This window comes from Artibeus jamaicensis, unplaced genomic scaffold (genome assembly GCF_021234435.1).
Source record: "Artibeus jamaicensis isolate MK-2021 breed Jamaican fruit bat unplaced genomic scaffold, CSHL_Jam_final contig_465, whole genome shotgun sequence".
Lineage (NCBI taxonomy): Eukaryota > Metazoa > Chordata > Mammalia > Chiroptera > Phyllostomidae > Artibeus > Artibeus jamaicensis.
The window spans coordinates 12549472-12564748 of NW_026521843.1; the positions used below are offsets into that span (position 1 = coordinate 12549472).

A 15277-nucleotide genomic window follows, 5' to 3' on the forward strand; every position below is an offset into this window, starting at 1 on the left:
TATGTGATGGAGCCCCGACAAAACGCTGGACGCCAAGGTCAAGTGAGCTCCTTTGCTTGGCGATCATCTGTGGGTGATCTTGGGGAGGCGAGCGCTGCTCGTGGCCCCAGTGGGAGATGACAGCTGGCAGTGCTGTTTGGAGCCCCCCATCCTGCCCCACACATCTGGCCCATTGGCTGGTTTGGATTTAAATTCTTTTGCTGTCATAAACTGCAACCATGAGTATAATACAGCAGTCCCCCTTAATCCACAATTTCTTGTTCTAGTTTGTTACCCAGTCAATTGCAGTCTGAAAACATTCAATAAAAAATTCCAGAAACAAGCAATTCCTAAGTTTTAGGTTGCGTACTGTTCTGAGTGCATGATGAAACCTCACAGCGTCCCCTCCGCCACACCCTAGACGTGAGTCACCCCTCGTCCAGTGTATCCACACTGCCTACACCACCTGCCTGTGGGTTAGTAGCCATCCAGCCTACCACATTCACTGCCATGACATCTCACTGTGTTCAAACACCCTTATCTGAATTCACAAGGGCCACGACACACAAGAGCAGTGAGGCAGGCAACTCAGCTACACCAAAGAGAAACTGTAGTGCTTCCTTTAAATGAAAAGGGTGAGTACATCCCGACAGAGACCACATTCACATAACTTTTATTACAGTGTACTACTAAACTTGTTCTATTTTACTATGATGTAGTAATTGTTGTTAATCTCTTACTATGCCTAATTTATCAATTAAACACTATAATAGACATACACGTAAAGGAAAAAATAGTACATACAGGGTTCAGTACCATCTGCAGTTTCAGGCACCCACTGGGGGTCTCAGGACATATCGCCCTCGGAGAAGAGGGGACCACTCTAGCTTTCAACAAGTCCTGTGAGTCCTTCTAGCAAATTATTGAACTTGAAAGTGGTCTTGGGGACCTCCAAACTTTCAATTGGTGTCAGAAGTAAGGCTGGTCTTGGGGAACCCTAAATTCTGCATGGGCCTTCCAGGTCAGTATCAAGCTGGAAGACTCAATGTGCATCTCAAAGTGCGGCTGAAAACACTATTTGTCGAAATCTATTTGGAGATTTTCAGGCTCATAGTTACTTACATATTTTACACAAATAATATTTATAAACTAAGAAAACTTTTCTAGAGTTCTTCTTCTTTTTTAAGAGTTCTAATAAGCTCAAGTCAACACTTCAAATGGCACCATAAACACCTCCTGGGGCTTTATGTGTTAATCAGGAGACCACTGATAGAACTTGTAAAGAGTCATGTTTCCCACTTTGGTAGGTCCATCTTCAAAGCAAATGAGAAGGTGCAATTTCAGGGGGTTATTCAAGAAGATACTGAGTTTTGAACATCTACTGTTCTTTAGGAGTTTTAAGTCTGATTTGTGAGAATAAAGCTATATTTACCCTCTTTATTACAATCGTGTATCATCAATCTTACATAAAAATACAGCTATTGTAGCTCTGATCTTTTTTTAAAAATCCTCACCTGAGGATATGTTCACTGATTTGAGAGAGAGAGGAAGGCAGGGGGAGAGTCAGAGGGACAGGAACCTCGATGTGAAAAAGAAAACCTCAAGCCCTGGCTGGTATAGCTCAGTGGATTGAGCGCAGGCCTCCGAACCAGAGGATCGCAGTTCAACTCCCAGTCAGGGCACATGCCTGGGTTGCAAGCCAATTCCCTGCAGGCCAGTTCCCAGTAGAGAACATGTGAGAGGCAACCATACATTGATGTTTCTCTCCCTTTCTCCTTCCCCCCTAAATATAAATAAATAAATAAATACTAAAAAAAAAAAAGAAAGCCTCGATTGGCTGCCTTTTGTACATGCTCCAAAAGGGGATCAAACATGCAGCCTAGGTATGCACCCTGACTGGGAATTGAACCAGCCACTTTTAGTGTACAGGACGATGCTCCAACCAACCAAGCCACCTGGTCAGGGCCCCTCTCATCATCTTTTAATGCTAAAATACTGCTTAGTTTTAAAAAGCAAAGAAATTTTAGTAGAGAGAAAAAAACTATATCAAAACATTTCCAATAACTGTCTCTGTTAACACTTTAGGGACCAAACCCAGCCTCACGTCTGCTTGCACTTCCTTTCCTTGCACTATGTTGCAAACACACAGACCATGTCGGATGACACAGCGGGCAGCACTTCCTCAGTACACAGCCTGGATCATGTAGTTTTCTCCCAGAGGCTACACTGTGAGCCTGGGGTCATCCCAGGCGAAGAAGACACTACACTTTCCTTTATGGAGCTGTCTGAGGTTTATTAAGGCAGGTATTATTGAAAAACAGTTACATCTTTAGAGAGAGATAGAGAGATACTCTTCATACTGTTACTAATATCATTCCAACTGTGCTCAAAATAAACAGTGAAAAGACTAGTGAGAAACATTACACGCTAAAATGCTAATACAGATTACCTCCATGTGGTATGATTACAGGTGATCTGAAATTTTAGTTTTATTTTTAATGTGCATGCAATACTATAAAAAATTGATAGATGCTATGTCAAGATTATTACCTGTAACTCCCCTTGCCACCATCCACTTGTGTTTTTCTTTAAAATTAGTATTAACTGCCCTGGTGCAAGGCTAAGTTGTTCAGAACCAGAAGCCACATATGCTGAAGTTACTTGAGCAATCTCTGAAAAGAAAAGAAGAAACTATGAATTCAAGATTATGAAACACTTCAGTAATTTCCTGACTTCTTTACTATACATACCAGGTTTCTTGCTTGATGTTCCAGATTTGCTGGCACTCCCAAAACTCTGTAAGGAAAAGATACACTGTTTTATCATCTTCCCAAAATCCGGATGTAAGAGTACAAAGCTTACTAGGAATTAGAAATATCTAATTCCCAAGATTCTTCTTTCTTTAAATGAAGAGCAAAGTGACAATCAGCATGGTATTAACCAAAAAGTTAAAAATCCAACACTTGCAGAGAGACCTGATCTGCTAACGGAGTACAACAGACACCAGTGACTGAGGCTGGCACCCGCAGGAAGAGCTCATTTCTGAATCTCTCCTGAATGTTCAATGTCACTGTCTGAGCCAAATACACCCCATTTATTGATGAGGTCAGCACCACATAGAACCCATGTTCAGGCATTTGTGTTTTGCTGCATAGGAGGCAGTTTTTCTTAAAAAAAATTTTTTGCAATGTTTCCCCCAAACCTGACCTGAGAACAAAAAATCCTTACACCAGCAACTACAACCTGTTTGATTTTACAGGCTAAGTTGGGCTAACCACATTTCCTCTTTTTAGGAAATGTGAATAAGAAATGGGAAGAGTTGGACATTTTTTCTGTTCACGGACACAGATGTAGTACCAGTACTGAAGCAGAGTGGATGGTAGTCAAGAGCTAACACTTTTTGAGCACTTACTATGTAATTGGCACTGTCATTAGAGATTATATATTTAAATTCACTGAGAATTTTCACAATAAACACTACTACATTAATTACAATTGTCCCTATTTTACAAAGAAGAAATCAGGCACAGGAAGGTGCAGTGACCTGTCTAAGGCACCTGGCCTCTGAGTGGTGCAGCCAGAAGTCAACCCAGAGTCTCAGCAGTTTTCCACTGAGGTTTGTGTGGTTGGTGGGTTCCGGGGGGGGGGGGGGGGGGGAGTCCTTGAGCCCCGTTTCAGGAATCTGGGAGACAAAAGCTGTTTTCACAATATACAAAGGCATTATTTGCTGATGCCTTAGGAATCACGGCAGCAATGCCAAATTGTACTGGTATTACAGTGTTCTTGACAGCCATGTGCTCTGAGCAAAACAAACAAGGCCAGTTTCACTTAAGAGTCTCCTTGGTCTAGCAGTAAAAGATCTATTAAATCTTAATCCTTAAGTATACATCTGTTAAAAATTCTGTGTGACATAAATGAAGTGTGCTTAAAGTGTTTCTGCTGCATATTGAAGTATGAAGGTTGACTCAAAGAAAAGCACACGTGATTAAATTGCAAGCTAAATTAGCTTTTTCATAGAACAACGTTTTTATTTGAAAAAAAGAATGAATGACAAATTATTCAGAGTTGGGATTTAGCAGATCCCAAAAAATGAATAAGCTTGTTACTTTAAGAAAAGTAGCTGATGGATTTTTGCCAATGATGAAATTCAAGCTTTGAAGGGAAAACTAAAATTTTGGAAAACTTCTATCTACCACCTTGAGCTTGACTTAAAAGATTTTTCTAAGAGATCAGTGGTGATGTTGACAACTTTTTTTATATTATGTAATGAAATGTGTCAGTGCAGGGACTGTTTGTATAACTCAGTGATTCAGTATTTCCTAAACGCCCAATGAATGATGTTATTACACAATGCAAAGGAAAAGATCCAGTCAGTGCATTAAAATCCAGTGAATTTTAATGTAACAATAAGAAATGTTCACTGATAAGCCTTCAGATTCCATGTTGCAACAAACTTATAAAACAACTGAACACTTGGCAAGTTTTACTGCAGGAATATCAGGGAATAATATCCACAGTTACCTGAAAATGTTTTTAATATGCTTCTCTGTTTTACCATATGAGAGGCTGAATTTTCTTCACATATTTCAACTGAAAGAATGTATCACAACAGACTAAATAGAGAAACAGATATGAAAATCTAGCTATCTTCAATTAAGCCAAGCATTAAAGAGGTTTTCAAAAACATAAAACAATGCCACTCTTTTTACAAACTTTTTTGAAAAAAGATAGTAATTTTTTCATGGGAAGCAAGTTATTTAAGTTATCGTGCAATGAGTTTAATTTTGCTATTTTTAAATAAGTTAAGAATATTTTTAGAATTTCAGTTTTAATTTCTAGTACAGAAAGTATCACTTGATATAGCCCCTCCCCCCAACCCCCTTTGGAGTCCCCAGTCATTTTTAAGAATGTAAGACGTTCCTGAAACCGAAAACCCTAAGTGCTGCAGTGACCCGCCCTACTGGCGGGACAAAAAGCAGCGGGAACTCAGAACACAGGCCGAGTCACATTAATGTCAGGGCCTTAAAGGTTTACATGCTCCTTCAGGGTGGCTCCCTGGGAGCCTCCCCGAGTCCGGAACCTTCCCTAATTTCAGTTCTGAGGTCCAGCCCTACCCTATGGCTCTTGTTTTCAGAATTTCATGAACTTCTCCGCCCCGATCTCTCTAACAGGATCACTAGTAAGTTCTATTTTACTGGAGCTCTGCTTTAGGTATGAACCTTGACACAGAAGAATGGAACGATTCTGTTTCTATACCAAAGTAACTCTACCTCTTGATCTTTGGGTTTGACGTAATTTGACGGAAAAATTCCAGTCCTGTCTCCAATACTTCCTGTCCACCATTCTCCGTCTTTCTGCGTCACCAGTATCTCTTCACCTTCTGAGAAGGTCAGATCTCCAGGTTCTACACTCGAATACGGATAAAGTGCAATATACTCTGTAGGAAACAAAACAAAAAGGAACTAATTTTGGTTGTAAGATTGAAGAAGGTAAAAAAAAAAAATGTTAATTTCTAAGATCCTGAGTAAATTCAGGATAAACAGATCTTATGACTTAAGGAAACTTAATACAAAGAGATGTATCAATCGAAAAAAAGAATGAAGCAATTATTTAGTAATTTCTTAGAAAAAGATTATTTGATTTTATATAAAGCTTTATTGTGAGATTTTTAAAAATTGCATCAACCATCATATCAGAGAGAATAACCCCCAAACTATAAAAACTTATCAGTATCTCCATTTTATAGAGTCTCAAAATACAAAAAGTTTTCAACTTCTTACACAAAATGTATTTTAATTAGTTGTTTTCTCTTCAATTTTTTACATACACAGTCATCAAAACCCCCAATATTCACCCAACATCAGTATGAGAGGCCAAATTCCATCCTGAGGAGCCGCTCCTAGCCCAGTGTGTGGCATGGAGCAGATGCCTGATAACTATTTCATAATGACTGACCTCAACTGAAATGTCTGTGCTTTAATACTGGCTTTGGGCTGGGTTCCTGTGATTGTACTTTAGGAAAAGCAGTCAACACCCAGGTTTTAGGGACCTTTCTCTTTCATTTGAGTTTTAATGTGTCAGCATGGAATTTGATCTGTATGTATATCATAACCTGGAGATGACCAGAAACACTATCTAGAACCTATTTATTATTCACATTTCCAGTATTACTCAGTTTAGCTGATTTAACCAAATAAAAATGATGACAAGGTTTAGGTCTGCTGCCACAAGCAAGGTCCTTTCCAAAACGCTCCCTCCTCACTGCCTTCCTAGGCTCATCTCACAACACTCATTCCACAGCCAACGTGGGGCTGCAGCCTCGTGGGCGACCTGGAGCTCCCGGACCTCTCACAGCGGTGCTGCCTTGGCTCCTGCCATCCCTGCTCTCCACAGAGCTGCTTCTTCCTTTGTTGCTGAGCAAGCCACTGCTCACTGTTGAACAGGACTCAACACTGCCACCTCTGTGGGTTCATGGGTCCTGCTCAAATTGTGTTTTTGTTCACTCACTACAGAATTTATTCCCATTTTCCCCATTGTTCTGTGAACCTGGAGGTTGTGTTTTATTCATCCCTAAATATCTGAGGCTGCAGAATGAAATCTCTAATGGTAGTGGATACTGAATAAATGGTTTAATTTAGCATTAAACTGATTTTCTTCAGCAATATAAACATAAAATGTACTTCAACTATTATCTAATTATATACTGAACATATATAATTAGTTTATTCATAAGCCTACAGGGTGGGGCAGAAGTAGTTTACAGTACTTCGTATGGAAAAATAACACAATAATTAATTAATAATAATACAAAATAAACTGTCTCACGTACTTACAACTGTAAACCTACTTCTGCCCCACCCTGTATGTAACTATTAATGAAAAAATGTCTGCCAAAAAGGTAGACGATCTTTCATTTTTCAGCACATTAACAAGATCAAAATAATTGATTAGTCAAACAACACTAAGGACTATAAATATTTTTCTTTGTAATATTTATGATAAAGTATCTTTTGCTTTCAAATACTATTTAATGATTTATATGGTACACTGCAATTAAAATGCAATTGGTAAATAACTAAATGTACTAAAATTTTTCTATATTCTAAACATCTATAATCTGGATATATAATAGCAGAAAAACAAAAACCTTCGTGCTATCTTATTGCAATACTTTTTATTTCTGATCTTATTTGTCAAGGCAGTGTATGGTGACTTTTTACAGTACTTATTTTTGAAAAGTGCCAAGTACATTCAGTCATATTTTTTCTATATCCTCAATATTCTTGTGAAATGGGCAAGGGGCAGGTTCTCCTAACCTCACTTTACCACTGAAGACACAGAAGCAGAGAGAATGACAACTGCGGGAAGTCAGACAATTGGTCAGTAGCTAATTTGACTCCCATCTAATTTACAAACTGTCAAAAGCTCACCCTCTCCAACTGTATAGGCTGCAGAGGTAGGTTTCTTGTTTACAGCTGCATACAAAGCTTCTGGCCTGCCAAATAAACACACAAACAGATTAAAAAAAAAAAACAACGATGAAACAAAAAAGGACACCAACTACCAAAAACCAAAAAGGTGCCAGATGAATACAGCAGGTGTTTAACAGCTCATTCTTTCTAAAATTAGCCTAAATACTGACTCAGTACACAAGCTATAAATATTCTCATACACAAAATCTTTGGGATTAAGGACTGCCCAATATCAAACTTCTAAATTTTCTAATAGATTAAAGTAATTTCAACACGACTATCAATAGTTTCTCAAATACGCAATCATTTTGCCTTTCTAAAGGAACCTGACACAAACGCATCAGTAAGTGGGCAGTTACCTGGTAAAGCACACGTGGCTCAGTGGAAGGAAAAACGGGTAATACAGAAATTTTATTATTTGTTTAGAGCATACTACATTAAAAATTTATGTTATGTTATGTTGTGTTATGTTATATTATTGGGCAACATCAGACAATAAAAAATAATAGCACTAAATTTCTAATTTAACCCAGGAAGCTGTTCTAAAAAATCTGGAAAAACTGCTGAGTTAAGAATCAGACATGTGCAGGATGTACAAGGCTGCCCAGGACTCGTGAGTAGATTACACAGGGAGGCCGTTTTCCAGGCAGAGGGGACCTACTTACTGTAACTTATGGTGACCACTGAATGGATTTCCTTTTTAGTGCTAACTCTCCATTACTGTAGGTTTTTAGGTTACATGCCTTATCTTTTAGACAAGGTCAGTAACTGCGTGAAAAGTCAGAAATGCTCTTTACAAAGAATTTCAACTTGGGTCTTTGTGCTTAAGTTTTCTTCTCTGTAAAATACTATGGAATTTAAATAAGCTAACTCCTATAAAGGGCCAGCATACACGTGTAATTATTGTTACTATTATTGTTTACACACTTCTAAATCTAAAATTCCACGTCAGTCTGAAAAGTGAATTTCTGCATTTGAACAAAAAACTGATACATGGAATCTCAGCAAAGGTTTTAAAAGACTACTAAAAAGGTTTAGTGTATTCTTGTCATTCAATTAACTAAAAGAACTGAAGATTAAGTAGGTTATTCCATAGAGCATGGCAAAAATAGCAGAATTGGACCTCGAGCCTTTTGAATTCCAAAGACCAGTCCCTTTTCATTAAATCAGATTGCTTTTCTATACTGACACGTAAAACACAAGAGATAGTTCATCGTGGCTATACTGGAGTACTTATTTCTTTGTATTATAGAAATCTGATGACCTGACTCCCCAACAGACTGGGAACTAAAGGCCAGACACCTTATTTAGTTTCTGCTTTTTGTTCATTTAAAAGGGCATTTGTTTGCTCCTTAATCACTGAGTTGATATGACTGAGCAGCGACTATGCATTAAGATTATACTAGTCAGAGCTCACTTTTGTATTTAAATATTAAAAATGATTCCAACCAAAAAAAAAAAAGATCACATCAGGCATGAAAAACTTAATAAAACAAATTAAAGAAAAAGATGTAGACCCTTCCTCATGGAGTTTATGACCGAATAAGGGCATGTAAGAAAGTAAGTAAATAACCACAACACCGTGTGTTGAGTAATAAGACGGGGAGGTCTTCCAGGAGCCCTGGGGGCCCAGATCAGGAATGCCCCACTCTGGCAAAGAGGGGCCCTCAGTAAAGGTTTATTTAAATACTGACAATTTAAAGTAAAAACAGGAGAGAAATGCTCCAAAGGAAATGAAAAGTAACCTTGCCAAGTGACTTGATGGTACAAAGAAAGCCACAAATCTACAATTTTAAACTTTGAAAACTTCCAGAATCTGAAATAACTGGAGTACATGATACTCTAAAGCTGGGACAGACACCTGAACGCCCTTTTCCACTCTAGGAATGACCGACCTCTCTGGTGTTCAAACTCAAACGTAAACTTCTCATTTTCCTGCACAGCCAGTCATACACTCACTCACTCACTGGTGGAAACGCCAACACCTACACCTCACGTGAAAACACAGAAATGCTTACTCCTCCCGCTTGACTTCAGTCCCAGGGATGATTTTGACATAAGATTTTGGAAACCACCCTCTTCCTCCATGGACCTCCCCAAACCACCAATTTTCTTGTTGCTCCAAGACAGTAATAATATCATGTTTTGAGAAGTTCAAGTGGTTATCTTTCTTTGCAGTCCAGGAACAAAGGGCCTGTGCTTTTAGGTTTTCTACAACCTGTCCCTGTGAAAACAAAACCACAAAATTAAAAAACCAACAATAACCATGGTTTCTGTTTCCTAGGAGGTAACATACTCCCTGTTCAAACAGACCAGTGTTGTGTGGTGGTGTCTTATTACCAAAGGTGACTTAAGGTAACCTTAATCTACTGACTGAAAAGTATATGCAATAGACAACTGTCAAGAAGCCTTCTGCTAATTTAAAGACTGAACACCTAGCATTCCGGGAAGCAGTTTGGCATTAAGTATCACTGTTATGGAAGGTGAACACTGGCTACTCTCTGTATAACAGAACAAATGAAAAGGGCAAGAGTTGCAGCAAGCCCTTCCTCCCCTGCAGGTTACAATGTCTCCTTGCTGCACTGGATTCACTTTACTGGACTAGGAATGGGATGTGGTTGTGCTATGCCTCCTCACTCTTCTGCTTTGTGTCCTCTCTGGATCCTTACTCATTCTTCTTTCCTTCCCTCCTCTCTCAGAGAAGGAGTGGTTTTGGATGGTTGACAAGGCTAACTCTTCACCTCTGCTCTAATCTTCTGTTATGCCCTCCCATTTTCTAAAAATATTTTGTAATGCTGTGAAGTGCCTCTCTTGAATCTTCCATCTCTCTAGTTTACTACTTATTTCTTCCAAACTTCTTAAAAGACAGAACAGTGTTGAACTTGCTTTCCAACTTCACCCCTCAACCCATTCTAATTTAGGTTCTGCACCCATTATACTACTGAGCCTCCTCTTGACAAGGTCATTGATAACAACAAAGCCAAAAGCTTCACCCAAATCTCATTTTCTCTGGTCTCTGAACAGCTGACATACTAAAATCCATGGGGTTCCTGAGGCTCACTCTCTGGTGACTGATGGCTCTCCTTTGGTCCAGCTCCTTTCCTGTTTCACGTCATTTCCCTAAACAATTTTATTTATGCCTCTGACTACTCAAATCTACATCTTAACTGTAACTTTATCTAGACTTGAAAATCAAACTGCCCACTGGGCTTTCCCACCAGGATGTCCTTAATACAGGTGCAAGTCTGAAAAGCAATCAGGGTTAGAACCTACCACACTCACCTCTCCTACAATGACTACTACCCAAGGCATGATAATCTCCACCCTTTCGGATACTCAGACTAAAGATCCTGAAGAGGGATCTGTAACTCCAACTTCTTCCTTACTTTCCACATTCAATGAACTACCAATTTTACGTCAATCCCTAATGCTGTTAAAATCTATCTCCTCCCCTGTACATTGTCCTTTATGGCATTGATTCATTACACCAACTCTTATTACTCAGCTACTGTAATATCCTCCCTTACCTGGTCCGCTTCCTCTCCTTCCTTCCACCAATCAGGCCTCTATACTACTGCCAGAGTTACCTTTCTAAAGCATACATCTAACTCTTCTCTTAAAAACCTTTTGGGGCTTTCCAACGCCAAGTTGCTTAGTATGGTATTACATGTTTCACAAATAAACCTCAACCTTTAGCTCTAACTTCACTTCTTAACCCATTCTCCAGGAATCCTGCACTCTAGCCACATGATAAACAACTCTTGTTGTAAAATACCTTTGTTACTTCTCATACTTTACCATTATTTATATGTCTGTTTCATGAGATTATGACTTCTTAATGGCAGGGATTTTTCCATTAAATTTGTAGCACACAATAAAATGACTGGCACCTACACTCGCACAATAAACACTGAGTGAAACTGAAATAAACATCATCTGAGTGAAAACTGATGAAGTCTCCGATTCTTAAAAATAATGTTAATGTAACAATGCTTGCAATGGTTACATCTAAACCAGAAGCTAAATATATACACTACGATTTCCACACAAATGACTTAAGAAAAAAAACACATGAACAAAAACCCCCTAAAACCTCCAAGCCCAAATCTCTACTTACGACAACTATAAATTACGAACACCATACTCCGATTGTAAAAATGGTATTTTGAGCGTGGAAGTCTTAGCTGCTATCAACTTGATATTATGAGAATGAACTGTTGAAAAACCTCTAAGTAATAATAATTTCTTCATGTCCCATGTGAATGATAAGAACAAAACTGAATGCTACAAACGCTAGTTAAATGAGTAAATGATGCCTTTGTACAAAAATCTTCCTCCTATTTTACATGAAGCAGCAGCAATGTCAAAGAATAAAGCACACAGAGTTATAGACACATACCTGTCCATGAATAGGTGACACAGAACCAGGGGACACAGTGCGAGTAAAAGCTGATTTTTTCTGCCATGATGTATTAACAGTTAGGTTTGAAAGAGATACATTTTGATAATTAGCCATGGATGCCAGCTGATTTGAAGACTGTGATCTGTAAATATAACACTTTGATATAAGTATATTTAATTGTTTAAAATCTAATGAAATACTACCAATGTGTCAATTTCTATATAATATACATAATATTTAAACACAATTTGAGGGAAAAAAATTCATGAACAAACTACTGACCTATGTTTTAATCAATTTCACTATTAAAATTGGAACAGGAGGTAATCTTGGAGAGTCCAGTCCAGGTTAAAACATGAGTAAGTAGCAGGCGGACGTAAATACATATTAGGTATTCATGCATCTGCAGAGCTATATAAATTGCACTGTTAGCTAAAAACTTACTCAGAAGAAGGTGAGGTAGCAGATAAAGATACTGTAGGAGGAAGTAAGGCCTTCTTAGGAGATACAGATTTTTCACTTAATGGCATTTTTTCTACATAGTTGCATGGAAACCAGCCAAAATTTCCTTGGAAACTACCATAAAGCCAACCAGGTTCTCCTGTGGTTTTTTCATCAACCTATGGAAACAACAAAAAAAAAGGTTAAAAGTGGTTAGAAAGCCACACATTTACAACTTGTGTTCAAGTTCGGACTTGAACACAACCACCGAGACACTGCAAGAGCTGATCTGATGACCAAGATGGTCACCAAGCGGCTAATGGGTGGCAGTGTATACAACATGGACATGATGGACCACAGGGAGCTTCATGTCCCAGTCAGGACACAGTGCCATTTCATCGTGCTGCTTACAGTGGCATACAATTTAAAACTTATGAATTGTTTATTTCTGGAATTTCCATTTACTAATTTTAGACCATGGCTGACCATGGGTGACTGAAATCACAAAAGTGAAACTAAAGATAACAAAGACATTACATTGTACCCAGCATATGTGAAAAAAGACTTTGTTTCCTACCTGTATTATATCCCCAGAATTAAAACTCATCTCATCATGGTTCCTCGCTTCAAAGCGATACAAAGCTCTGTAATTCACTAAATCACTAGCTGGCTCACCTAAGGAGAAGATAATTGTCATTATTTGCTACTTTCATGTACACATCTTTGCTCTGACTCAATAAAGAACACTTAAAACCTAAAAGAAAAAATTAAGCATCAAACAGTGTGATGAAAATCCATTTGTACAGTCTTGTTAGGATTTAAATATCTTGACGTCACAGAGTCACTATCAAAGCAAACATGGACGTTCCTCTGCTGTAAAGTCAGAGGCAGTAAAACAAAGAAAACCTGCAGGGCTCACCGTGCCTGGGGATCTACAGGAGTGGTGGAGGCTGAGCCCTGCAAAGTGGAAGGAGACTAAGGAGCAAGAGGCTTCCTTTGATCCGTGAAGTCGAGAATATAACAGGGAAGAAGAGCACAAAAAGGAAGGCCACACATAAGAAGATCAGCAAGTAAACAGGGTGGACCAAAGGAAGATCTGTACATGTCACGGTGGTTCCAAAAGAACAGCAGAATTCACAGATACACTAGACTTGATAAGACTAAAAATATTTTACTTCGTTCATTCACAGAATAAATGCTGTAGCTTACAAAATTTCCCACTCATTGAACTGCTAAGGATTTAATTATTTGTATATCTGAAAGAGAAATAATAATAATAGTAATAATAATAATAAAAATAATAGCAGCTGTGACTGGTGTGGCTCAGTGGGTTGGTTGGGCATTGTCCTAACCAAAAGGTTGCCGGTTCAATTAATTCCCTGTCAGGGCACATGCCTGGGTTGTGGGCCAGGTCCCCAGTGGGGAGCATGTGAGAGGCAATCAGTTGATATTTCTCTCCCTTCCCCTCTCTCTAAAAGTAAATGTAATCTTTTTTAAAGAATAAAAAAGTATTTTAAGAATTGACTCCGAGGTATGTCGAAAACAGTATATGTTCTGAAAATATTTCAATGTATGAAGAGTTAAAATTTTACTGTTTCATTAAAATAAACAGTTTAGTTACAGTGGCTGAACAAAATATTTAAAACTGTTTACTTCAATTATGAAAACCATGGCCCTGGTCTGTTCACAGTGATGACTACTTTCTTTTCTCAACCTTGTTTTAGGGTTTCTACCCTCAGTCTCTTTGAATGAGCCTACACAGTTTTCTTCCAAGTTTAATTTAGAAGTTTTTTCTCTGATTCTAAGATAATCATCTGTTGTTCTTCTTTTGCTTTGCATCAGAATCTGTTTTTCTTTTGTTGCTCTGTCTCAGAAAAATAAAACCTTTTATTTTTATTTTTATCCTTACATCGTTTTGCCTCAGTTTTCTTTTCCTCTTCTTGGACTTTTTCTTGAGTCTTTTCTTCCTGGAGTCGCTTTTGTTTTTCTTCTCCCTCCTTTCTAAGATTTTCTCTCCATAAATTTTCTTTTCCTTGCTTTGCTTTCCTTTATTTAAAAGAGAAAGAGTTTGCACAATGTCCTAAAATTTTTTTAAATAAAAACATAATACATCTTGCTCCTGTCAAACTTAAACAGTATTTCTTTTAGATACAATACATATTATATATAATCTTATATAATTATCTATTTATTACATAGCAAAGGGATATGAGTAGCTGGATATGGAGAAACAGAGTGAAAGGGAAAACCAATGAACTGAGGAGCCTTGGACAAGCAGATGGCTGAGGAGTGTGACTGACGATTTCCCCACACCCTCAAACTCCTTCCTGCCAGCCAACCTCCCAAGCCACTCCCCTCCAAAAGAGGAAAAGAATTGAAATGGAATTCTTCCCCCCCACAAAAATCTATACATTGTATCTCAATTTCCTTCCCTTCTCTGCAGATTCTGCATGAGGACTGCCTTTAGCTCTTATTCCCATCGTCCTAGCTGACCCCTGTGCCTGGGTTTAGTCATTGCTGTGGGAACAGGAAAGGCTCAGAGAGACTACCTTTTTATTTTACCACTTCAGTCTTTTTCACTTGTGAGATAACAGAGCATTTTTCCTCTAGAAGTCCATGCTTGTGTACATGTTTCTATAAGTTCTAATGAACCTACAGCTTGGTTTCTAGCTGGTCAAGGTAATCTGTGCTGACTTTGTTATTTTAGTATTATAACTAATGCTCACTATAGTTCTTCCTTGCACATATTTTTATGAAATTACTGGGAGACAGAACTGTCACCACTAAATTTAGGAAATTTTCAAGTCTCAGCACACACTAATGGGGCACTGAAAACTTAGAAACATCCCAGGGACCTGCAGGCCTTTTATGCTCCAGCAAGATAGAAAACTTGGCTGAATTCTGTTTCTGTGCCTATAATCCCTTGGAGGAACTTAAAAATCCTGGATTAATTCCAAAACCTGCAGACTCACTGAGTCACCAA

General features: G+C 38.3%; 1 protein-coding gene across 4 annotated transcripts in view; it reads right to left on the minus strand.

Annotated features, from left to right (window-relative positions):
* ITSN2 (intersectin 2) overlaps positions 1 to 15277 on the minus strand; it is a 118945-nt gene that overhangs the window by 32862 nt on the left and 70806 nt on the right. For all 4 annotated transcript variants that reach the window (XM_053666851.1, XM_037146746.2, XM_037146749.2 and 1 more), the window contains 9 exons: positions 14204 to 14340; positions 12872 to 12969; positions 12298 to 12473; positions 11851 to 11995; positions 9470 to 9675; positions 7410 to 7474; positions 5250 to 5416; positions 2730 to 2775; positions 2530 to 2651 (listed from right to left, as the gene is read on the minus strand). In XM_053666851.1, the coding sequence (XP_053522826.1) occupies positions 2530 to 2651; positions 2730 to 2775; positions 5250 to 5416; positions 7410 to 7474; positions 9470 to 9675; positions 11851 to 11995; positions 12298 to 12473; positions 12872 to 12969; positions 14204 to 14340 (1162 nt within the window). The remainder of the gene's footprint in view (positions 1 to 2529; positions 2652 to 2729; positions 2776 to 5249; positions 5417 to 7409; positions 7475 to 9469; positions 9676 to 11850; positions 11996 to 12297; positions 12474 to 12871; positions 12970 to 14203; positions 14341 to 15277) is intronic.